The following is a 26,320-nucleotide window of genomic DNA, read 5'->3' as shown; positions in this document are numbered from 1 at the left end:
AATTAACCTACAAAACATTAAAACAGACAATTTTCTAAGTAAACCAAATCTACCTTAAGAGTCGGAATGTATGAATGTATTATCCACAAGATTGCCATTGTTCTGTACGTGTTTAAGTGACAAATGAATCATCTTTGTTGTCCACATTCTCCCCACCATCTGCGTGTTGTTGACAGCAGATTTTGATGGTCGTTTTACTAAGCCAATGTATTACATCCTGCGTAAGACCAGCGTCCAATCATATGAGTTGGAAGGCGGAGCTTGGAGTGAGAGGGCGGGAACCAAGGAGAGGAGACTGTGGCGAGCAGAGGATCTGTCAGCAGTGTTGTTGTACGGTACTGAGAAGCCACAGCTGTGACTATGATTCAATATAATGGAGAAATATGGAGATATCAGAGACTGGGATTATTGAGTACACCTACAGAGATTTGGACTGGACATAAAACTGCCACAGGCTTCTGATCCCACTGCAGATATTGGTGTTTTCTGGATATAACGCAGTGAAGTTACAGGAATCTTTGTCACCCCGGACCAGAGGAAGACAAGGGGGCCTGAAATTACACGGACGACGGTGGAAGTTGAGCTACGGGCTGCGCTAGCTAAGTTAGCATTTAGCCAGTAACAGCAAGTCATTTTTAGTCACGGTGATTTGTAGTTATTAAATGCAGTGCCATGTGTTGCATTGCGTAGCGTAACGCATAGCGAGTGTCAGTGTCTTTTAATATCTACCGTGTTTGATAACTGCTGGCAACGATAGCACCAGTGCTAACTGCTAAGCTAACTAGCTAGCTCTCTGGCAGGGGATAGCTTGTTGTTCCCCACAGAGCTTTTCTTAAATGGGAATAAAAACACAACCTCCAGGTTAGCTAGTTTTTTTGCTAACTAGGCAAATATAGGAATCGCAAACATATTTGCTCCTATACTTTGCAAAGTGGCTTATTATAATTATTATCCCAGGCAATAAGCATGTTTTTCTTCTAGACAACATGCCACCAAGCCAAAAATAGTCATCCCATCCGGATACAGCTTAGTTGCACTTATTTTCAGTAATAAGGATGTTATATTTTTCAAGTAGGACATTCCTTTGAGATTGGAAGCTCTTTTTTATCTGAAAAGGTGCTCTGAATTTGGAAGACTGTTTAGTTAAGACCGAAAAAGAGGCATAACAAAGACTTCAAGTTGGTGGACACAACATTCGATTCATGGCATAACAAGCCTTTGTTTTGGTTCAAGTGTGTAGAACAGCACACAAGGGTGAAGTTTACAGTCATTCATCTTCAGCCCCTGGACTCAGACGGGATGCACCATGGGCAGCCAGGGCAGCCCAGTGAAAAGCTACGACTACCTGCTCAAGTTCCTCCTGGTGGGAGACAGCGATGTGGGCAAAGGAGAGATCCTGGACAGCCTGCAGGACGGATCTGCAGAGTCCCCGTACGCGTACAGTAGTGGTGAGTCACTTTTCTCTCAGCTAATGGCTTAGTTGTATCCTCTTGTGTTATGTCATGCTTGCTCATCAGAAAAGCCTTGAACATACTACACATTGCACTTCTGTGTGGACTGGAGAACACACAATGAGCTCTCTGATAATATAAAGTCAGTCAGACTGTATGTGCATTGTCGTTCAGTCTCACTTGCCTAACAATAGTTTGAATGACCTGTTGACAATACATTTCTAGACCTATACATTAAACTGAGCGAACAACATCCTCTCCGGTATGAAGGGTTGTTCCTCCTTTTTCGAAAGCAGCCTCACTGGTTTCCTACTTTTAAAAACAAAAAAGGAAGCAATATTCTCTGTTTTACATATACATGTATTTATGTATATTATTGAAGGCTGCTCAGCAAAGGCTGCAAGTATGTTCATAATACTGTCATTTTAACAAAATATCGATACCGCAGTGAGGGCTTAAAATGTAAGGGTTTTGTCAATAGATACATTTAAAGGCCCAGATACACCGGCCAGTCACCTGAGAAGTCGCCGACACCGACTGTTGCGTCGCCGGACTCTCACACCGCAAATCCGAGCCGAGCACGAATGAACTGCGTATGCGTGAGTGGCAATAACTCTCCTTACCAGCAGGCGGCGGTAGTGTGTATTCATCATTCAAAAGAGGGAACAACCGGAAAACAGAGAAGAAGAACAGACTCCGTGATATCAACAAACAACAAATAGCGTTTTTCTTTCCATTTTCACTCTCGTCCATTGAAAACATGAACGAACAGGAGCTCTATAAACCGATGAGGTAAAATAGCCGTCCGTGTGTGTTCCATCTTCCATTTTAAATCTTTTGTTTACCTCCCTCACTTCCGTTAACGTTTCTCATGCACTGATTCGCTAGCTAAACAGCCAATCAGTGTTATCCCTTTGTCCGACTTCCGGTGGTGTTCCCGGCGTCAGGTCGGCAGAAAAGACCCAACGGTGCGGCGCACACCACTCCGAATAGGGCGTGCCCACGTTCATGTTCGGCCCGACTCCCATTTACTGCCGATTTCGGGCCGGTGTATCTGGGCCTTAACAAGGTTATAACATGACGATGCATACTTTGTATTTCTTGGCCAGTAGCAAAGAACATTAGAAATACTTTAGTAAACATTAACAATAATTAAAACTTCTTTACAGTAGGGCTGCTCGATTATGGCAAAAATCATAATCTTGATTATTTGGGTCAATAATTGATATCACGATTATTAAAAATTATTATCCATCTACTTTGAAAACATCCATTTATTGAAAAAAATAAAATGGAACAGTATGTTTTTAACAGTTGATTACCCTGAACTTTAAGTTTAATTCAATTGAAAAACCAATACAAAAAATAATTTAAAAAATATATATATTCTTTAAAAAAAAACGTTTTATCTCAATTACGTTGTTTTCGTGATCGTTGAAAGCCAAAATCGTAATTGCGATTTAAAATACGATTAATTGAGCAGCCCTACTTTACAGTTATAGTTTCAGATATTCCAAGAAAAAACATTTGCCATGGTGACATCACTATCTAACACTCACGCTTCTATTGGCTAGTGCTCCAACCCATTGTACGTGATAGGCTAAGAGGCGAGACATCTCTAACCAATCACAACAGAGCCGGCCAGCTAACCAATCAAAGCAGATTGGGCTCTGGTTTCAGACAGTGTGAAAAGAGGTGCTACACAGGCAGTATGAGAAAAATAAAAGGCTTTTTGAACATTTGAAGTAGTAAACATTTCACATCAGAAGTGGAAAATAAATTATGGAACCCTAAAATTAGCCCAATATAAAATATTCAGAATGGATAAATTACACATTTTGATTGGCTTATTGCTTTAGAATACATATTTGTTTTCGTTTAACTGTCTCCACCGTGCTGTGAAGGGCTGGTGGAGCGGTGCCCAGTCAGAGGAGTCCTCCCTGGGTGCAGCAGCTCACATCACCTGGCTCTCATTGCTGTAGCTCCAAGGCTGATCCCTGCCTGCTGCTGCAGTGAGCTGTGGTCTGTGGCCACCTGCTGTACACAAATACTCACACACTCCCATAAAAGGAGAGCCCTGAATAAAAAACACATAAAGAAAGTTCATATGACCATAGCAGTGTTCTTGCAAGTCTCAGCCTATTTAATGCAAAACTCACCCTTCCCATCCATTTAAAAAAATAAAAACGTTATTTGTTACATGGCTTCCTCTTTATTAGAGCTGAAACGATTACTTGATTAGCAGATAAAGTACATTTTTCATGTTGAATCCCTCGGATGTGGTGTTTTCCTGCTTTAGTCTGTTTTATATCATAATAAAGTGAATAGATTTGGATTATAAAACAAGTCATTAAAGGCATCACCTTTGGGAGTTTAACAAATTTAGATGGATCTTTTTTTTTTTTTTTTTACTATTTTCTGACATTTTCATAGACGAAACAATTAATCAGATGAATTAATCAGCAGATTAATCAATACATTTATTATAGTTAGTTGCAGTTAGGGATGCTCCGATCAATATCGGCCGATATTCACTCTCTGACGATCGATCGGTGCTCTCTATAGAGTGCCACAGTGACGCGTCCTAGAACCCGGAAGTAAACTCCTTCCAGTTCCTTCGACAAAAAGCAATGCAATTTCTCCATAGGATTTTTGAAAATAGCTGGAAATAAGGTCTGTGGTTGACACACATTTAAGAGACGGATCACGTTTTGTTCAGACTGATAATATCTAGGCCTGTCACGATAATTAATTGTGTTGGACGATACATTTTTCTGGAAATTATTGCGATAAACGATAATATTGTCGGCGCCGTTTTAAGACCATTTTAGACATAATGATAATATATAATAATAATTCAAGTACATCCTTTCAAACATAACTTTTTATTGAACATTCGACATTGCAAATGAAATGTGAAATAATATTAAAATATATAAATTATATATAATAAATAAAACAAATTAATTAAATTATAATAAATTAATTAAATCACACACAACCAAAACAATAAATTAAATAGAGTCAGGCTGGAAAACAGAGCTCTCTCTCTCTCATATATATATATATATAAATGAATAAATAAATATGAGCACACATTATCTCACAAGCAAAAAAAAACTCCTTAAAACAACAGTCAAGTGTACAGTCCACTGTCAAATAGTCACAATAGTCACTGTCACAGCGCGCCTGGCAGCCACAGCGCTCCAGGCTAAAATGCTGGTCACATCTTTATGGAAACGGCAATTTATCGAGCTCAGAAAAGTTACCGAGTCCATTTTTATTTATCGTACGATAAGTCAATTTATCGATTATCGCGACAGGCCTAATAATATCCACATGTCTACCCTACTTTTATAATTTTCGAATCATAAATCTAGTCGCCAGAAGCAAAATGCTAACGTTATGCTATAAACGAACTACAGCAGGCTTCAACTTCACGCCAACTTAAGATCCATATTCAAAACTACAGATTCAAAATGGTACAAGTTGAAGCGTTTGTTTGAACAGTTTAGATGAGGCAGGGACCTGCTTTCAAGCAGAACAGGGAAAACAAACTTAGCGGGAGTGTTTACGTGTTCGGCGTAATGACGTACAACGTCCTCTACAACTTCTGTAGTCCTATTCGGCCACATATTAACAACCATCGTTTTTCAGACACATAAACTCTTCAAAAATCACCAGTCGGGTCACTGCTGATGTATTTAATGTCGTAGAACAAAACGTGATCGGTTTCTTAAATGTGTGTCAACCACAGACCTTATTTCCAGATATTTTCCAAAATCCTTTGGAGAAATTGCATTGCTTTTTGTCGAAGGAACCGGAAGTGGTAAAAATGCTATCTTACTTCCGGGTTTTACGACGCGTCACTGTGGCACTCTATAAATGCCGATCGGGAGAGCCGTATCTATAGGGGGACGGCTCAAGTCAAAATTCCCCCCCCCCCTGCTCTCGGGGTGGACGCCCTCTCAGCCCTGGTCTGGTGTAAACACAGGAGCCTGAATGTTGTTTTACCATTCTCCAGCTTTAACTGCATTTAACCAAAGGAAATGAAGGAATAATACATTCAAAAACACCCTAAAAAACCATTGTGTGTGTGTGGGAGAAAATCCATTTAGGGGGGGGTCACCAAAGTGAACTCTACATATGGAAACCACTTCAACATAAACATCCTGTTATTGATGTTGCTTATGTAGCACAAATGACTCGGCACTGAAAGTAGCATTACTTTGCCAATAATAAAAGCAGACATGATGGATTCTCTCCACTCAGCGACTTTAAAATACGTCCAAATGAATTGTAATAGTGTACTGGAACGAGAAGTCCTAATAGCTGCAGAGAAGGAAGGTAGCAATATTGAAAGCTCTTAAATGCTTCTGAAAACAGTCTGCAGTAACCAAGATAAAGCTTGGTTTTCGTAAATTGGCAAAAATATGCTAACACCCAGGCATGGTTCTTTATGATGTGTGGGAAATAAATCCTGCATCACTTGATGATACAATGAGATGCCAGCAGGACAGTAAGGAAGAGCGTCTACCCATCTCACGCATTATACCCCCACCTCCTCTTCAAACCACTTCTACTGCAATACAAGCTGCCCAGTTTCCTAAAGGTAAACGTGCACGTGACTTGCATTTGTTGAGATATTTGCTCCAGCAAAAGGTCCAGAAAGCAGTTATAGATGATTCCCCGAGTATCCATTTAGCTTTTTAGATGAAAAAGGTTTTCATCTCCTCCCCTCAGGATGACAGCAACTGTTCATGAAATATACATCAGTCAGCAGAATGAGCCTTTTTTTCATCACTGATTCCTTAATGAATTCAGCCAAAGGGTGATGGCGCCTGTTGGCATTTGGCTTCTCTTCTTCATGTGTGTTTTTGCACACCCACTACACTGAAGGCCTAACTGTTCCATACAGCCAGTGACAATGATTTGAGAAAGGAAGGTCATAATTATAAATAAGTAGTAAGGCATTTAAAAGACACAATGAGTGTCAAGGTGGTTGGCAATGTATTGCTCTATTTAAACTTATCAATGCAGTCATGTGAAGCTACACGGTTTTAATCTAAAAAAGATTATCGTTGAGCAAAAAATTATGCAACATATCTTTGGATATTGCATATCTTTTATTTTTTGGAGTTCTAGTCTTGACTTGGATTTACGGAAATTATAAATGTTACCAAAATAAATCTACATATGGGCTTAAATAGAACACTATTTGCATTTTGATATATATTTTTATATATGCATGGCTGCGATCTAAAGATGTAGGATGTCACCACTGCGTTGGATGTTTCTGAACACAAGCCCATGGAGAACCTGTCATTCCTCTAAAGAAAATCAGCGAGCCTTTACAGCAGGGGTGCACTTTCCAGACTTTTTTGGCTGGTGAGCTACTTTTGAAATGACCAGCTCACCGAGGTCTACCAACCAAAAATAAAATCCCAAATTGCAAAGTTTGCTGAATAACATGTTTTATTTATACATGGGATAACTACAATAGGGCTGCAACAAACGACTAATTTGATAATCGATTAATCTATCGATTAATGAAACGATTAATCTACTATTCGGACTATTACTGCCTTGCACAATTTCTCAAACGCTCTAATTTAGCCATCAACTTTTAGATTTAGCTTGAGGTTGTTTTAGGCATGTGGAAACTAACAATAAAGACAATAAAGATTAATACTTGATTAAAAAATACATATATTATTAAATTAACTAAACAAATTGTGAACAAAATTAGCATTGCTTTTTATTTAAATTAAATAAATAATATTTCACATCAAAAGAAACAACAATGTTTTAACAAATCGTATTAAATAATCTGATGACAGAATTGTAAACAGAATAGCTGAAACTTTAACAAAATAAATAACTCTGTTACCTCTAATCATTAACCCATGTTTGTATAATGGAGTTAACTCTGTGTGTTGCTGCTAGCATACATAACACCTGACGTGGAAACGTTCCTCGTGGATGGGGCTACAGAGCTACTAGAAAGACAGTCGAACCCGGTGCATTTCTCCGTCTGAATGTGGGGCACTTTTGCTAAATGTTTAGATAAATTGCTTGTGTTACCGCCCTTTCATGCTAAACTCTTATTGCACTATTGGCAATGAGCATTGTCCACACCGAGACGGGTAACATTTAACCACACCTTGGAGCGCTTCTCTCCGCCATCCCCGCCGTGTGTTGCATGCATGTAGCAGCCGAGTGTGTGTAAACTGCCCCGCCCCCTCGCACACAGATGGGGGAGAGATAGATCTCGTCTGGATTAGAAAGGTCGAAAACACACCATAGTCGCATTTCTTTGTCTTTTTGCATGTTAGAAACGAGTTGGCGACACTAAGACTGAGAGATAATGTTTGTGTAGCAATAATAAATGACCTTTCTCTTTCTCAACTCGCTACTTACTCGGAGGGAAGTCGCTGTCATATGCCTTTAGCTTTTTGCTCGGTCCCGCACTCATTTTGTTGTTTATCTCTTGTTCGTCTCTTTAACTTAATTTGAGTTTTCCCGGCACTTGACTGATTTTGTATCTCTTTGCATTCTGGGTTAACAGACTGGAAAGCGATAGGTCGCTTTTTCTTTCAATCAAGTAAACTCCTGAATTAAGTGGCAGGGAGGCCAAGGGAGGAGGGATCAAAATCTGTTTTGTCTATTTTAACGGAGCTGGATTTTGGGGGCCGTCACATATTCTCCTCAGTGATAGTGTGAGTTACAGAACAGAAAAAACGTTTGGTTCTTCTGCAAAACAGTGAAAGCCACTTTCTTACTTATTTTTTTGACAATTAATAAGAGCTGTAGGCTATTGATGATTGTTTCAGTGAAAGGCAACATTATCTTGTTCCAAGTTCTCTAATGTTACATGTTGCTGCTTTTTCTCGCATGTATGATGTTAACTAAATATCCTTGTATTTTGTTAGTCACCCAAAAAATGGTATTCGGGACAGCCCTAGTAGGCTCTAAATGTTGATTGTCTTGCTGTATGTATCCTAATTTGAATCCCCCCAACTGATGTTAAGGCAACTTTGGTTTGAGAGGGGTGGATTGGTGTGTTACAAAGAGGATCCCCCCATTCATTTTTCACACTGCGTTAAGGTATTGAATTTCACAGCCTGTTGAAGTTAGCAATCAGATAACACCAGCCTTGGAGGGGTGTAGACAATCCAAATGCAAAAGCAGGTTGGAAAGAGGCTTTTCAGTGCAGCTGCGAGACTCTTACATCTGTTTTTCATTCAGCACGTACTAACAATGGGATATTCCCCTGGGGTCATGCAGGCCCGGCGGCCCATTGTTTCTCTGCAGAAGAGAACTGGCTGTTTAGACAGTGGCATATTCACACACAGCCGTTATCAAGTGGAAGCAGGCCAACTCTGAGATGGAGGGAGGGCCTCACAGGAGAGAGTGAACTGGTAAATGTAAAGCCGGCCCTGGTCTAATCCTCTAGCAAGACGCATGCAGATTCTATCTGTTCAATATTACTCCAGAGCTTAGCAGGAAGTGCAGTCAAATCTGATTATCTGCAGATGTAATGTATTTCATATTTATAGCTATTATTTAAATGTTACAACTTTAAGACATTATGTTCATGTACAATTTAATTATTATTATTATTAATATTATTGATATGTTTTTTTTTAAATGTATTTTAAACTTGAAAACGGTTTTCTTTTTAAAAACAAGGAACATTTTAAACACTTATTCTCCTGATGATCAGCACATCTGAGTGATGCTTTTGAATTTCCATTATATGTTTCCATTCCATTAGCCATTATTTGTTCTGCACTCGCCATATTGTCGAGCACACCTGCACACCAACCAACTTGTCGTAGTAACCTCAGCATATCATGCTAACAGCTAATGGCTAAATGTGTGGAACGCACACTTGTGAACCTTTCATTTGACATTACATGCACAAACCTGCGTGCATAGTGTGCACTCTGCGTGCAACTGACCTGCTACTTTGCTGGTTAGGTGCAAATAATAAAAAAAACATACATCCCTATGATTCTATACACTGATCATATCTATGTAAACCTAGCTTTACAGAGACAAACAACCTAATGTAGAACACATTACCACCATATAGTTAACTCGGCACTTTGAAACCGTCTCAACAAAAGCTTTTATAAGCCTCACAAAGCTTTGAGTGCCTCGAAAGAACGGAGAAACCCAGAATAGAAGCAGCAGTACTCTGCTAAGACGTCAGAGATGCTATTGATTATAAGTGAGCCCTGGCAACTAGAGAAGAGGAGCGCTTGGTCCCAAATCCCGCACTCACTCAAATTCAATTAGCCTGAGCTCAGCACTTTAGCTCGGCAGCAGCTTTATGTTGCCTGGGAAATTGGAAGACATTGCTAATTTGGTTAGCCAGCAGCTGCTACCTGCCAGAGGCTGATGCAGTCATGTGTGGGAGTGCTTGCTCTTTAGCTAACTGGGATGTTAATGTCTACGTTTAGGGACTTAATGTTAAAGATAACGGTTTCCTGCTATTGGTGGTACATATACATCCGTTTGGTGGAGGTGTGAGGGTTTGTTGAGTATGCGCTAGGGCTGCACGATATTGGAAAAAACTGACATTGCGATATTTTTCATCCCCTGCAATATGAAAACATACAGGAATTGAAGAAAAGATAGTTTTTTTTCCCCGCAAACCATCCTTTCTTGAACTTTAATGCTATACAATTGGTATTTTTTTAACTATATTTAACCGGATGAAGGATTTTTGTCATGGACGTCTGGATCTTAAGTGATCAGAGCAACAAGCTGAGCTAGCTCGGTTAGCAGCGCCGAACTGCCCTGGAGAAACACATGACACTACTTTATTCAGTATTTTTACCTTTAATCACCGGGTCCGTTTGCTTTGGAGATTTATTGTGATTGGTGGTTCGCTGTGCATGCAGAGCCTGCATGTCACTCACTCAAGTACCCCTGACAGGAGAGTTTTCCTTTTGTAGCAAGCAGCAAAAGAATTGTAACATGACGTGTTTGAGTTAATTTGACTACTTAATATCGCACATTCTAAAAACTAATAATAAAAAAATATATATAAAAATCGCACTTCCTGCGATGTGCATATCGCGATTATCGTCACAACACGATATATCGTGCAGCCCTAGTATGCGCTTGTAAGTCATAGCTTGAAGTGGTATGATGCAAGTTTATCAATCAAGAGAATCCTCCTTTTGAAAATAATCTTAGTCCATTATCAAATAAATTAAACAAGAAGAATGTGCTTGCTTGTATCTTTTATGAATTTGAGGAATTGGCTTTTATCTTTATTTCTAAAATGTGAATAAATTATAATTCAACCTTTAATTCCAGACCTCGCCAATAATACCCTGGTGTAAGTCTGTCATTTTGTTATTGTCAAGAAATCCAATGAAAAAGGAATGGATTAATAACTACATGTTGGGTCTACCTCTCAGAACGTCCTCACTTCCTTACCCTGTCTCTGGCTCTCAGCTTCAAGTTCATGATTTAATCACAAAAAAGGATCAGTAATTGCCTGAAGTTTTCACTGTAGTTTTACCAAACCTTACTCAAACAGTGCTTCATTCGACAGGGACTAGTTACAGCAGTGGATTAATACAGTGTGGCTTATTGATGTGTTTTAAAATAGGGTTTTGACTTAATGAGACAAGCGGAGTAAGATATATCTGACTTTGGAAAACGCACAACTAGCGCAGAATTAAAACAATGTATCAGCCAAACACTGGTATATTATGCTAGTGGATCTATATCTCTTAAAATGAAATGAAAATCTGGCAGGTGGACATAAAAGGATTATTTGTAGCACCATGCACACGGCTTGATAGTAGAATTAAGTAATTATTTTGTAATGGACTGGAAAGATATGAGGAAATAACCAGCCTTTTCTTGAAGTAAATGCATACAAAGATTTGAGCATGTCCTAAACTCTTTGGCTCTTTTCTTGATGTAGATTTCTTTCAAACAGCATTTAGCTGGTTAACATGTCTAGGCAGAGCTCACTATCACACAATAAACTGTCGAGTAAGAAGATAAACATCTGATAGGAGGTGGAAAGCACCGATTATCCAGAGGTTCACCAGTTTGGCCTCAGGGGGTAACAGACTGGGCATAAACCACATGAGCTGTAGTGGAGTAAGGTGAACGTGTCGAGGCACGGAGCAGAAGGCGACAGGTGTAGCAGTCGGACAGGTTTGTCAAAGAATAGATAGGCAACTGGCGAGAACGGAGAGGCTGATCACTTCTGCCTGTTCTGGGAGGGAACATGCTTTTCACAGTTCTTCATTTCAGTTGTAAACAGAGTTTTTTATGACTGTAATAATTCATTTAAATAGTTTTACATTAAATATGGTTCAGACTTTCATGGTCCCCACAGGAAGTCATTATTTTCAAACGGTCGCTGTTTTCACTTATACGGTGAGATAACATCTTCAAAGAAAGCCCACGGTTTGGATTGGGATGACAATCTGGTAAATCAATGAAGTGAAATGAGCCCTGCCAACCATATCGGAGCGTCCACACAGCAGCGTGCGTTGACGGCGTGTCTGAAGCTTGGGGAGTCAACGCGAGCAACCTGACCAACAACCAATCACATGAATCTCCCGCCCCCGACATACAAAGCAAAAAACATTCCATGCTAGCTATATATACTGTCTATGCCTGCTAGCTGTCCATTCAATGTTAAAACGAGGTACACTGGATATAAACTCCCCAAACAGGCGAAAACCTACCAGTTTCACCCACTATCTCTGCCACATCCCTCCATACCTGGCTCCTCCGGTTTGTATCCCGGTAGATGAACAGAGACTGATCATACAGCACCGGGTGATTCACTACCGCAATGATTATTTTCTCCTCCATTTTATGGAACATGTAGAAATGACCTGCGGTATGGCTCTCGCAGCATACACGCGGTTTGATTGGCTAGCAGTTCTACTGGCAGATTTTCATAAACGGGATTTGATAGGCTGACGCTTCCGTCGAAGCTTCAAATGTTGAACATGGTTCAACTGTTGACGCGAGCAACGCGTAGCTACGCTCCCCATAATGCAGTTTGGCGAATCGTGACGTCACCCCATTCAAAGTGAATGGGCAGAAGCGTTCAGCCGCTGTGTGGACGGGCCGTAAGGGGACATTTGTGGTTTAGAGTAAAAAAAAAATGTCTTCCCCTCTGGAGTATTTTAAAGATTTGGTTAAACCCTCTGACATTTAAATCTACCCCCATTATCAGGTCAACATTTGTCCAGTTATTAGGAAAATATACCTGCAAATTTCCACAGCATTGTTATATTAACATTGTGCAAGCATGTTATTATTAGCTTTTAGCTCCAGTTACAGCCCCACAGCTGCTAGCACGACTGTAGACTGTTAGTATTGTTATTGGTCGCTTGAGGAGCAGGTGCACATTCAATCTATTGGTTTCATGTTGTGTATCACTCTAGACCTACCAGACCTACCTTGCGCTAACCAGTGCTTGAATTGGAATAAAAAAGGTGCCAGTTCTCTAAATCAGCAACTGTTTCAAGTCAATTTATTTAAACAGCCCAAAAACAAGTATTTGGCTCAAAGTCATATAGTATATCCTATAATGCTGGTGTGTTTGTCTCTTTACTTTATATTTTAGAAAGGCTCACTGTACTTAAACAAAATGACTCAGGGTGCATCTGAGAATAGAGGGGGTGCAGTGGTAAAGTGCTATTTTTATAAGTGGGGAGTGAACCAGTCACCCTCTCGGGGGGTCCGGGGGCATGCTCCCTCGGGAAGATTTTTTTTTAAATATTGAAGTTACAGTAGATGCATCAATCTGGTGCATTTTGAGGGGGAAATAAAGAGACCATATTTGTTGTCATGCGTCAATCAGGGCCGGACTGGGACAATAAGTCAGGCCGGGAATTATACACCCAGCCAGGCCAGTACCTGTTTTTTGTGCCATTTTGCTGGATTTATTTGACAATATTTACAGCGTTGCTGCCCATAGTGATAGCCCTCTAGTTTAAATCTACTACCCAAAAATAAACATATGGAGATGGGTTACTATTTTTAAAAAAATGGCAAATCTATTTAGGAACCTGTCAATGTGAACATATTTTAAGTGGGGGTGGACCTCAAATCCTCTAGGGGGGTCCGGGGGCATGCTCCCCCGGTAAGATTTTTTTTAAATGTTGGACTTAAAGGTGGGGTAGGTAAGTTTCAGAAACCGGATCGAGATACACTTTTTGTTATATCCCATGGAATACTTTTAACATCCCGATATCAATGAATATCTTAAGTGCTTTGACAAAAGCAAACATTTTTTTAAATGTCATCTGTGGAACCCGTAATACTGTAAAAACTACAACCAATCCGTTTAGCCGGCTTTGACGGATATGTAACGTTACGGCAGCCTGCTCTTGCGGAGGTGGTGCTCTGTAAGGAAGTCTGAAGGAAGGGGCGGATTCTTTTTGGCTGCGTACTTTCAAATTTTAGTGCACTCGAGCCGGTTTCTGAAACTTACCTACCCCACCTTTAAATGCATCAATCTGGTGCACTTTGAGGGGGAAATAAAGAGAGACTACACCCATATGAAACAGAACTGTATACATTTAAATAATCATAAAATCATAAGTACATGGCCATAACCAATAACATACCATATCCAATATGAAAAAACATTGAAACTTTGTAATTATTTGTTTTTGGTTATTATAGTGTGTCTGGGCTCCTGAATCGGCCTCTCCTGTCTCCCTCATCTCCCCCCTGCTCCTCTTTGAGGCAGCAGCAAAGACTAGTTTTAGCTCTCAACAACTTTATCTTACCTTTTTTCACCTAGTTAACATTTTATTTTGATTATTCCTGCATATTTTACTAATCACCACCCCCTCAAAAGGAAATATGTGTTTACATAAATGGTGACCGAACCGTTTGAGACCCACTGAGACAACTTAGACTAAGTTAACTATCTAAACACTCAGTCTTTTACCTCACTGTGCCTCTCAGTCTGACAGGAGAGCTCTCCTCCATCCTGGTTGTAGAAACAGATTCTTATATCCGTTAGCGCAGCAGAAGCTAACAACATTCCCCGCCGGTACCGGTGCACCCCCTCTCTCTCTCTCTCTCACGCTGGCTGTGAGCTGCGGGCGCTTGATAAGCCAACATCCCCAATTTCATCACTTACAGCGCCCATCGTACAGGGCAAATGGAAAATGTAACCGGGGTGAAAAGGGTGTTATCTTATCTTAATTATGAATGTTGTTACATCAAGGCTGAAAATTGTGGAAGTGCAGATCCCCTGTCCTCCACCAGGGGGTGCTGCAGCCCCCTCAGCACCCCTACTTCCCACGGCCCTAGTAGCACCAGATGCTAACAACAATACACGTAACCGGTGCGCGCGCTTTCTCGCTTGCTCGCGCCACACATACACTAACACACACCCTCCCGAGCTTGAATGACACACAGAGACCAATCGAGGGCATTAGTATGATCTGTATGAAAGTGGCCATGTCGGCAGGCCACATCATGTAGACAGCCAGTCACCCTCTGTGAGGCAGAGTCAGACCCACATTTGCGCAGCGTTGCGTTCACAATACATACGTATAAGTACCAGCATTTTACTGAGTACCGACACCTTGCCGGTACTCAGTAAGAAGTGCCGGTACCACATGGGTAAAAATCAGAAGTGCCGGTACTGCGTACCGGTGAGTACCGGCCCAATTCAAGCATTGGCGCTAACACGTTAATAACACGTTAACGCAAAAAAAAATTAACGCTACTAATTATTTTACCGCGATTAACGCATGTGTATTTTTTGTCCTCGGCCGCTCCGTAGTTTCAGAGCGCATCGAGTTTAAAATACCATCTACAAGCTGATGCTGACAGCCCCGCTCCTGCCGCCCGCTTGTGGCAGACCACACTTCCACGCTCACCGGCAGGCACCGACTGGCTATCGGAAGGATCAGGAGGGTGTGTGTATGTGTGGCTCTCGAGAGAGACCTTACGTGTATTGTTGTTGTTGTTAGCATCTGGTGCTAGCTAGCTGCGCTAACGGATATAAGGAGCTATTTAAATGAAAACAGAGGAGTGACATTTCGCCGACAACTGCGCCGAGCACTTGACTTTATGCAGGTAAAAAGACAGTGGGACATTGTACGAAAAGTCAGCACACTCAGCACGGGTAGTGCGCGCAACATGATCACAGCGTCCAGGCAGCTCCCGTTCGAGCATATGCCTTGAGTTGCACATAGCTCCAACAATCCAACACACACACACACACACACACACACACACACACACACACACACACACACACACACACACACACACACACACACACACACACACACACACACTTTGCATTGTATTATTGTATGAGAGAGGTTCCAGATTGAATTGAGGCGAATATTTGTTTTTATTCAGAGGTTCAGAGGTAATATTCATGAGAATATTTGTCATTGTTCAAATGATAATAAACATTTGCATAAAGCATATTCGTCCACTCATATATTTATAAGAGTATTAAAAACTTGAAAAATATTCCTCTAGGGTACATTTAGAACAGATACAAAATGTGCGATTAATCGCGATTAAATATGGACAATCATGCGATTAAATATTTTGATCGACTGACAGCCCTAATTAAAAGATAAAAACACAACGAGTCCATTGATGGGATTTATTCTTCCTTTTTTTCCCTTTCTATTGAACATTATTACAGGTTTTAAACTCAAATCTTCATGGTTCTAAAAAGCAACCAAGTTTATATACTAACGAAAAAGTAGAACAATTAAATTTGGAGAGGACAGAATGAATTTCAGAGTAGGACACAGATTGAAAGCAAAAATAATTAGCAATGGTTATGGACTGAACTGAACCGAATTGTTATCTTTTGATGAAAAGTCAAAAACACTGATTTCCTAGCTAGCAGGATATATGTTAAATATATATATAAATATATATGTTATGTTATATATGATAGCATATGTTGTCTTGTTACCCATAAATACATGGTTGTCATATTTTATACCAAGCTATCCACAGTTCACTACAGTGTGTTGTGGGAACACTTTGGTTCATCAGCCTTCCTCTGGCTGTGGTGTTATAATGGAGATTGATGCCTCCTTTTGCTTAATGTCTGCCCCCCCCCCCCCCTCTCTCTGTCAGGTATCGACTATAAAACCACCACCATCCTTCTGGATGGGAAGAGAGTGAAGCTGGAGCTTTGGTAAGCACACTCATTACTGCTGAAATGATAACACATTATTGTCTGTACAAAAGATAGTGACTACTGTTTTTTTCTGGGATGCACTCTTAAATCTAAATGCCTTTTATGGGTTAGTCCACATATAATATTCTTGTGGTATGAAACCATGAGTGTTTATCTACACCAGTGTTTACCATTTCTCTCTGAGGTCTCAAACCTGTCACGCATTGACAAATGACTTTTGAACAATACAACGACACCACGTCTATCTAGGGTTGTCCCTGTTACTCTGGATCATCTACATACCTCACAGCCTGTTTTTATAAGAAATATCTTCAGGAGAGTGTAGTGCAGAGGAAGAATGGTCACAGAAGACATTTTGTGATGCTAATTGCAAAATGTAAATCACCTCTATGTAATTAAGCGGAGTGAAAATATAGAAATCCCTGAAATATATTTCAAAATCTGGACGAATAAAAGCAAAAATTACTTTGTTTTCGGAGACCCCTGAAGTGTTCATAATGAATGCAAGTACAACATTACACAATTTGATTAATCTCATCTAAAAATTGCCTGTGGTGTCTAAAGGTCTTCATTCTCATATTTCTCCGACCTACCTGCAGAGCGAACCCAACATGGTTCAGACCAAAAATGTGTATTAAAAGATGCGTCTTGAGTATTTCAGTCTGATGGATGCTGCAGCCAGAAAAAAACATCAAGTCTTGGCTCTGAATATTTCACTCGGTGTAAACATCATAGAGCTTCAATGGAGAGCTGGAACAACATGATACAGAATATATCTCAAACTGTCAGACAGGGAAAGCTACTTAAGGGAAAAAGGAATAATGTCAAGGGGTTGCATTTCATTAACATCATATTTTAATATAAGCACAAGCGACATGTAGAGCAAAAATACATTAAGCAGGAAGGTTTCTATATTCGTTAAAAACATGTTTGCAGATGCATCAACTGTTTTCTTCTTATTTAAACCAATCATTTTAAACATCTAATTGTAAAGACAGCCAGCTGCAGGGGGCATGTACTTTCCTGCAGATGTTGTGGGTCCTTATTCTCTGCATATTATTACATGCCTTACAAATAATCTTGCATCAGTGGAGATGCAGCAGATGAATCTGTCAGTAAAGACGCTGCAGTGCTAGGTGGAAGTAGGCCAAGGAATGCACTCCTCCCGGGAGAAGCAACGCCTTGTCTTCCCTGTGGAGGGAAAGTTTCAAAGCATGCAGCCTTATGATGCTGGCTCTTCTTTAGTCTGCTGTCCTCACTGTTTTCTCACTGTCTAAATGTGGTCCTTTCCATCCTCTGCTTCTTTTTTATTTCTGTCTCTGTTGCCATAGCTGTGTCTCATGACTCTCAGAGAGAAACTGAGGAAATGTCAAGTTGAAGGATATCTGGTGGTGTTAATATATATTTATTTTAGTCAGCAAATCATTTCTGCAGAAAACTATTAAAACACATAAATGAGAAACACTGTTGCACCTGGTGACAGTTCACACACACATCGTCATGCTGCTGTTAAAGTGGCCTAGTCTGCTCATGTTCAGGTTCATATCAGTATGTAGGGCCTCTACTGGGACATGTCTCCAGTCTTTAATGTTCAAAAAGCTCTTTATTTTTCTCATACTGCCTGTGCTGCAGCACCTCTTTTCACCCTCTGTCTGAAACCAGAGCCTAGTCTGCTCTGATTGGTTAGCTGGCTAGCTCTGTTGTGATTGGTCAACCGCTTAGAGATATCACGCCCCTTAGCCTATCAAGCACAATGTGATGGAGCGCCAGCCAGTCGAAGCGAAAGTGTTAAATTGTGATGTCACTATGTTACAGAAGTAAAGAAAGAGTCCAATGGAGGCGTTTCAGGAAGGGGGGGTGACTATTTACATGCACAAAAACCTGTACAAAAAAAGCATTTCTTTGAAGCTGCTTAAACCCTCATGGCAGCCCTCTGAGCTTGTGTTTAATCAGGTGAAGGCAAAACAAATACTTCATGTCATTTCATTTATTTATTTGACATTTAAAAAAAAGGTAGCTGCTCAACATTAAAGGGCCCATGTCATGATTTTCCGGTTATTACCCGTCCCCTTGTGTGTTATGAAGGTTTTTCTGCTTGTAAACGGTGTGCAGAGTCAAAACCCTTAAAGTACACCCTGTAGCGAGTAAAACTCTAACACAGAAAATACCTCCCCAAAACGCCTCGTTGGTGAAACGTCATCATCCATTTGATACTGCAGAATACACATACTTTACAGAGATGCTGTATGCAAAACCAATGTGAGTTTGGAAAATAGCACAGTATTTTTCTATTTTAGTATACCTCAACAATGGAATTATGATCAGTGGAAATGGCCATGACACCTCTCCTTTAAATTAATCTTCATTCAGAAAGCTGCACCTGTCTTGCAAACATTGAATTAGTATGAACATCCTACATGGTGGACTGCACAATAGTTGATTGACAGGTGATTGTCTCTCAGACTTTGACATCTGACTGGATGAACACACGACCGGCTCATCTGGTTTTGCTTTCCTTAAAGAGCATCTTGCAGGATTTTTTTTTCTTCTACATTTATGCTTAAACTTGCTTGAAAATTACAATTAAAAAAGTGAATGTAGGATTTGATATATTTTACGAGGCATAAGGGCAGGAATTCAGAGGGGAAAGGAGCAATTTTGAGCTCTGCTCTTAAAAACGGCTTTTTTTAAAGGTTATATGTCAAACGCTTCATATTACATCACAAAGGGGAAACATCTTTGCTCTCTGACCGCGGGTATAGTTAGTAGTTGCGTTGAGTAGAGCGGTTGTGTTTTAAGGAGCTGGTATTTTTCGGTAGTTTTACATTGTATTTCACCATTTGTGATCATGGTGCAGTATTGTGTTTGTACAGGTTGCAAAAATACCAGCCTGTCAGGACATCGAGTCCACAGTAAAAAGGACCGGAGCTAGCGTTCGTTCCTGGGTGTGTTGTGCATCCACCTCCCTGCAGCACATACTCTCCACAGCTTTATCAGGAAACCGTATTACTTCTCTCTCCCCCCCCCCTTCGCTGCTCTCTCTCTCTCTCTCCCCTCTGGTACACGGCACCGTAAGACATAGTTTGGAGTTGCATTAGGTAACGCTGTGGTGGCTGTACTGCTCCAGACGTCTCCTTTGTGTTTGTTTGTTTCCCCCTGTCTTTGTTGTTTGTGTGTGCGTGGTGGCTGTCACTCCTGGCTCCCGGCTAAACCTCCACTCACCTGCTGCAATCAGCTGTGCACCCTCCCCGACTACACACCTGCTTTCCATCAAGCCATTTACAACGGCATATCAACGGAGGCTCCACAACCTTTCTCCGCCAGATCGTCAAGTATCAGCCGTATCTCGCGTCTCCCCTCTGGTACACAGCACCGTAGTGTGGAGTTGCATTAGGTAACGCGAGATACGGCTGATACTTGCGCATTAGTTTCTGTTATGGATCAGTATCAACAGTCCTGCCAGTAACGTTACTATATTATCAATGCTACTTTAGTTATAGCCTGATATATGATAGCTAACTTCACAATGTTGTGATGTGACGTTAGCTAACATTCTGTAGCTAACGCCGGTCACTCACCAAGATAGCTGCCCAGTTCTCCACTGGTTCTCCTCACACCACAGCTCAATTTCTCTCCGATGGCCGTTATTTCTTCTAATCCTTGGCTGCTCCTGGTCTCTTGGACGCCTAGCAGGCTCATAATTATAAGGTTGTGGTCCGTCATATGCATTCGAATATTCATGTTCAACTGCTTCTGTGTCGAAACTAGCGTTGGGATCCATGTTTATTAATACGTTACACCGCTCTCCCCCTTGTGTCCCCCGTGTTACGTCACACGCGGGAGGTCACGTGCCGAGGCTTTTTTATGCGGAAGTGAACATTTCTTACAAAAGACGCCAGATGTCACTGTAGTGTATATTTCTGTGTATTTTGTATTTTGTGTCTTTAACCTGGAAGTTGCTTTTTAAGCAGGTCGTCTGAAATTATCCTTCAAACTCTCAACCATAAATAGTTTCTGAATCTACAGTAAGATGTCAAACGAGCTGTGAAGTTGTAAAATGATGCTTCCTTTCATATTTGTAACACCGGTTTAAAAATAGCTCAATTAATCCTCAATTATTCTCTTTGTAAAGAATCTGATATCACAAGATGGGTAAGGTAGAGGTTGGAAAAAGAAAGAATTAAGATTTTATACAGGCTACAAAATAATGTGAGAGACAAAAAATGGTCATAGGGATATAGTCATCCAGATATGGGTAAAAGTACATCGAGTACAACAACGTTACTTTAGGAAACATTATAAGCTTTGCTCATTTTTCCAGCTGTCTTACTCTGTGTCGTCAAAAATCTACCCATCACATTTCTGTTTATAAGCCAAAATATTGAAGTTTGATGAATTCAGACCAGTAGCCGGACGAGTGTTTCCGTCTTCACTGTTTCACATATGAATCTTTCTTCTGTCTTTTCTCTCTGTTCTCAGGGACACCTCAGGCCAGGGGAGGTTCTGCACCATCTTTCGGTCATATTCCCGCGGGGCTCAGGTGAGAAACAAACTCATTAAATAGACTACTGAACTTTGCATTAAGTAAACCTGCTTAATGCTAAAAGATATTTGAGCAGACGGTAATCCTTGTTATAAAGTTTGAGAAACACTGTCCTAATGTCATAGTGATTACAGGCAGACGTGTGACTGCTTGTTGTTGTTGTTGTCGTGTATCTCCAGGGGATCCTGCTGGTGTATGACATCACAAACCGCTGGTCCTTTGACGGCATCGACAGGTGGATTAGAGAGATCGATGAGGTGAGTGTGGAGGTGGAGCCCTGCCATCAAACTCTGGGGCAGAGCATTTTTCAGAGACGTTTACATTCTGAAGCTTTTATTTTGAAAAAAAAACATGTGTACGTTTCTGTTAAGATGCATCGATTGTTGGAGGCTTTTATTTTGAAAAACAGGCCTCGTCCTGAGTCCATTTTAAGATGCAGTTACCATCTGGTGCTTTTATTTTGAAAAACATACTCCATGGTCTCTATAACTAATTTATCCTTTACAAACAACTGTATATTAACTTGTGTTAATTACTCTACTTACTAGTTGCCTTACTGTGTATATATATAACACTTTTGTAGTATGTTACGCTGTGATGTATATTTGTCGATTAGTCTTAATAAAGTCTGCTGCCCAGACTTATTTTCAATACCTTAAGTACTCCAATTTAATGTCACACAAAAACTTGGAAGAAGACGATGAATTATTGTGAAAGGAGGCTGGGTTTTATTTTCAAAAGTGAATATCTAACGGGGAAACACAATGCCATTGTTAACCCTTCCTGCCTCGGCTGCCACGCCGACAGAGACGTTTATTAGTTGTTGATTGTTGTTGTTTTGCTGCAACAATAATGAAGTTGCATAATAATAATAATCAGTGTACCTTTTTAAATATGAGCAAAACCTTTTTTATAAATATATATATTTATTGTGTGTGTGTAGGGGAGGTGCTACACTCATCATGTCCTTCCTGCTGAATTAGAGACCAAGAGGATGTGTGTTTCTGCGTCTGTGAGTGTGTGTGATATTTTTGGCCTGTGGAATGTGTGTTTCAGTCCGGCCTTTCCTGCTCCACCTCCAAAGACGTGGTGTGGCGGTCGTCCACTTTAGAAACACAGAAATAAAGTAGAGATGGAGGAATGAAGATCTCTGTGTGGTGACAGTCTGCAGAGAACAACTGTTAGGTTTTATCTCTGGTTATATGCTGTATGTGTTACATATCTTTATTATCTTTGCCTGTTGTCTCAGTGTACAGATTCAACGAATAATGCCAACACTTTTGTACTTAGTAACATTTTAAGTGCAGTGATTGTTCACGTCACAGAGCATTCCTACACTGTAGTGTTACTGCTTTTAGATATGAGTTAGGGCAGCACGATTTTGGGGAAAAATCTAATTGCGATTTTTCTGACAAATATTGCGATTCGATTTGTGATATTTGTTTTTAAGCAACCCAACGGACGTTTATTGTCAAATGCGGCCATATCTCCGGCTAGGAAGGTTGCATCAACATGCTCCCATCTCTAGCATCCCGCAGCCCGAGCTACGAGTGAAAGAACTAAACTTACATGAAACTTCTGTTGGGTTGCTTTAAAGTCAAGCTTCAGTTTAAGATTCACCCTGTAATAGATGTAAAACATGTGATGGAGCATTACTAACCTGACTCAGACGGTTTGTTTCACCAAACCATCTAGGAAAGCTCAATTGGAAGCCATTTGGAAAGGGCAGGCACTTTAAAAAATACTTGGCAGGTGATTGGATCAATCTGTCTATGACCTTCTATCATGGGCCACTTCTGATTGGTTGACAATGACTGGTACATGTGGAGCAAAGCACTTCTGATTGGTGTGGATGACTGACACACAAGGCAAAAAAAAAGTTTAAAAAAAAAATTGCAGGCTTTGCGATTTCATAATCGCATCATTTCAAATTTCGATTTAAAATCGATTAATCGTTCAGCCCTAATATGAGTGCTATGTCTCTGCTCTGCTGGAGATGTACATACCCTAGCTTCAGGAGAAACTTCTAGTGTTAGCAGCTGCTGCTGCAGATGTTGCCGTTCCCCCTGAGCCTGCTGCTGCTGCTGTGTCACAGGGACTCCTGAGCATGAAAAAGCAGCAGGGAGGGACGTGAGGAGAGGCTGATGAGGGGTGACAGTGCGTGGGAGTGAAGGAGGCCATCGTGTTTCTCAGAACGGATGGGATGAGTTAGCGAGACCTGAGGCTGAGAGACAGGGCCAGATACACGCTTGTTGAATTAATAACAAGCTTCCTCTGCTAACTTAATGTGAATTAAATGTCTCTCACACAGTGGTGGAATGTTACTAAGCACTTTTATAAAAAGTGTAGGTACTTAAGTATGAATTTGTATTTAATCCACTAAATTCATTAGACATTTAGTTACAACACACACATTGTTTTGCAAGTTTAATGCCCGAAAGTCGAGCTTTTTGGCTTCACAAAGCAGCTTTGATAGTAAAGCGCCTCCATCGCTGTATCCTTTTCCCTTTATCCACCCATGCCTTGCCCATCTCCTTCTCCTGTTGACTTTAATTGCGGGTTGGAATTAATAACGGGTTGGAATCCATAGCTTTACTTCCTTTATTCTATTTAAAGATCGTCATTAGCACTAGCATTAGCATTTGCTATTCTTCCTGGGGTCCAGACACAGAGTCTAACGCACATACATACTTTAGCCAAAATAAGAACAGCTCATTAAATGAACAAGGCTTATTTCTGTCCTCCTGTTTGATTCTTTACTTCCCAGCATGCACCAGGAGTGCCTCGGATCCTCGTTGGTAACCGACTGCATCTGGCCTTCAAACGGCAAGTTCCCACGGAGCAGGCGCGGGCTTACGCCGAGAAGAACGGCATGACCTTCTTCGAGGTGAGCCCGCTGTGCAACTTCAACGTCATCGAGTCGTTCACGGAGCTGTCGCGCATCGTGCTCATGAGGCACGGCATGGAGAAGTTCTGGAAGCCCAACAGAGGTGAGCGGGGGGGCATGGGTGTGTGGTCACCGTGATGTTCATTCTTTCTTTCTTTGTGTGTCACTTTTTAGCCGACTGAGGTGTCCAGATTTGATTTGAAAATAAAAGATTGTTGGTTTATCCTTTTTTTGTTGTAGTTGACATCCCCATTAGCACAAGCCTTGACTATTCCTCATGGGGTCCGCATTCTGATCATGCTAAATTCAAATAAACATTTTCAACTAAATAGGAAAATCAAACTATTGCAAGCTGCAAAGAAACAAGGTCTAAAGACTGTGTGCTTTTCACTGAGCTACACCTCCGCAGCCCCTCTCCATTCAGACCTAAACCCACCTGCTGGAGTAACACACACTCAAATTCCTTTATAAACACACATTACACAATCTCATGATCCAAATGGGAAAGTGTGTGTGTGTGTGTGTGTGTGTGTGTGTGTGTGTGTGTGTGTGTGTGTGTGTGTGTGTGTGTGTGTGTGTGTGTGTGTGTGTGTGTGTGTGTGTGTGTGTGTGTGTGTGTGTGTGTGTGTGTGTGTGTGTGTGTGTGTGTGTGTGTGTGTGTGTGTGTGTGTGTGTGTGTGTGTGTGTGTGTGTGTGTGTGTGTGTGTGTGTGTGTGTGTGTGTGTGTGTGTGTGTGTGTGTGTGTGTGTGTGTGTGTGTGTGTGTGTGTGTGTGTGTGTGTGTGTGTGTGTGTGTGTGTGTGTGTGTGTGCAGAAAAAGTGTAAAGGAAGTCACTTTCCTCAAACTCAGTGGCTGCTTTGTTTGTACCAAGAGTCATTTTGACCTTAACAGTCCTCTTTACTGCGTGCGTGCGTGCGTGCGTGCGTCCTCCTGGAGGGAACTTTGGGATTTAGCCTTTGCAGACCATTTACATGCACACACACATTTATAACACACTACAAGAAAGGGTAAGCCCCCAAAAGCATAAGAGGGACTCTTTAGATGTATACATTTTAAATAAAGTTCTAACATTAGTAAGAATATATCCACTTTTTTGCATCTCTATTTCTCTTAATGCATTTATCAAACCACCATCATACAGCAGTGTTTACCCCTACCTACATGATTTCGGATTCTAGAAAGAAATAATTTGATTAATCACTTTTTTCAAATTGAGGATTAGTTCAAGGTTTTTTTTAAGGGGAGATAGACGGCAGACACTCAAAGCCTTATTCAAACCTGGATGCTTATATTTATCCTTTATTTTTTCTGTTCACTCGGATTGTTAGCTGTGGAGTTTTTTAAAAATGTAGCTCGACATGATCTCATTGTAACATGTCCCTCCTCTCCGCAGTGTTCAGCCTACAGGACCTGTGCTGCAGAGCCATCGTGTCGTGCACGCCGGTCCACCTCATCGACAAGCTGCCGCTGCCCGTCGCCATCAAGTCGCACCTCAAGTCCTTCTCCATGGCCAACGGCATGAACGCCGTCATGATGCACGGACGCTCCTACTCCCTGGCCAACCCCGCCGGCGGCTCCAAGGGGAACAGCCTGAAGCGCTCCAAGTCCATCCGTCCGCCTCAGAGCCCGCCGCAGAACTGCACCCGCAACAACTGCAAAATCTCCTAGTAAACGATCAGGAGGCGGTTGTTCAGGATGTTAGAGGAAAAGAGCACATCCCTAAACCTGAGGAGCTGAAGAGCAAGAATGATGGATAAAGGGATGGCTTCCTGCTCTCTTAAAGAGCCTTTCCAGAGGAGAAGCCCCTCCGGATATCAGAGGAGAGCACGGAAAAACATCTGGGTCTCCACAGACCGGACCCCCACGAGAGTCACTGCTGGCGTTTTTAACTACCTGTACAGAACTCTCTCACAAACGTATTTAGTTCCTGGACATGATGCACGCCTCATTGTGTGTGTGCATCACAGAGATCACCTCAACATTCTTCACTTGTATGTCTCACATTACCCTCTTTCTTCTGCTTAGAAGTCCACACCCAGTTTATTTGCTGTTTTAATGACCAATAAGCTAATGATCAAGACACTAGTAACCAGTCAGTCATTTCATTGATCATTGTTTCTCCTCAGCTGGCTGTAACGGTTCTGTTTGAAAACTCACGGGCGAATTCACAAAGAATGGATTGTGGCTGCTGATGGCAAAGTCCCTCACTAAAGATAACACGGCGCTAATATGATCACAGC

General features: G+C 41.1%; 1 protein-coding gene across 1 annotated transcript; it reads left to right on the top strand.

Moving 5' to 3' along the window:
• The first annotated feature begins 289 nt into the window (after window positions 1-289).
• Window positions 290-25,814, top strand: LOC307014644 (ras-related protein Rab-40C). The gene is made up of 6 exons (XM_079642699.1): window positions 290-1,448; window positions 16,587-16,647; window positions 21,130-21,190; window positions 21,373-21,450; window positions 23,961-24,183; window positions 25,474-25,814. The coding sequence occupies exons 1-6, from the start codon at window positions 1,307-1,309 to the stop codon at window positions 25,746-25,748; spliced, it is 840 nt and encodes a 279-aa protein (XP_079498825.1). The 5' UTR covers window positions 290-1,306; the 3' UTR covers window positions 25,749-25,814.
• Window positions 25,815-26,320: the final 506 nt, after the last annotated feature.

Source organism: Notothenia rossii, assembly GCF_949606895.1.
Source record: "Notothenia rossii genome assembly, chromosome: 8".
Classification (NCBI taxonomy): Eukaryota; Metazoa; Chordata; class Actinopteri; order Perciformes; family Nototheniidae; genus Notothenia; species Notothenia rossii.
Note: the sequence above shows the minus strand (reverse complement) of the source record. Positions and strands in the feature narration are given on the sequence as shown.

What these genes read in the sequence shown, in the direction of transcription:
- LOC307014644 (XM_079642699.1), top strand. Translation starts at nt 1,307, where the DNA reads ATGGGCAGCCAGGGCAGCCCAGTGAAAAGCTACGACTACCTGCTCAAG. An exon ending in CCCGTACGCGTACAGTAGTG is followed by an intron (nt 1,449 to 16,586) that starts GTGAGTCACTTT and finishes TCTCTCTGTCAG; the next exon opens with GTATCGACTATAAAACCACC. An exon ending in GTTCTGGAAGCCCAACAGAG is followed by an intron (nt 24,184 to 25,473) that starts GTGAGCGGGGGG and finishes TCCTCTCCGCAG; the next exon opens with TGTTCAGCCTACAGGACCTG.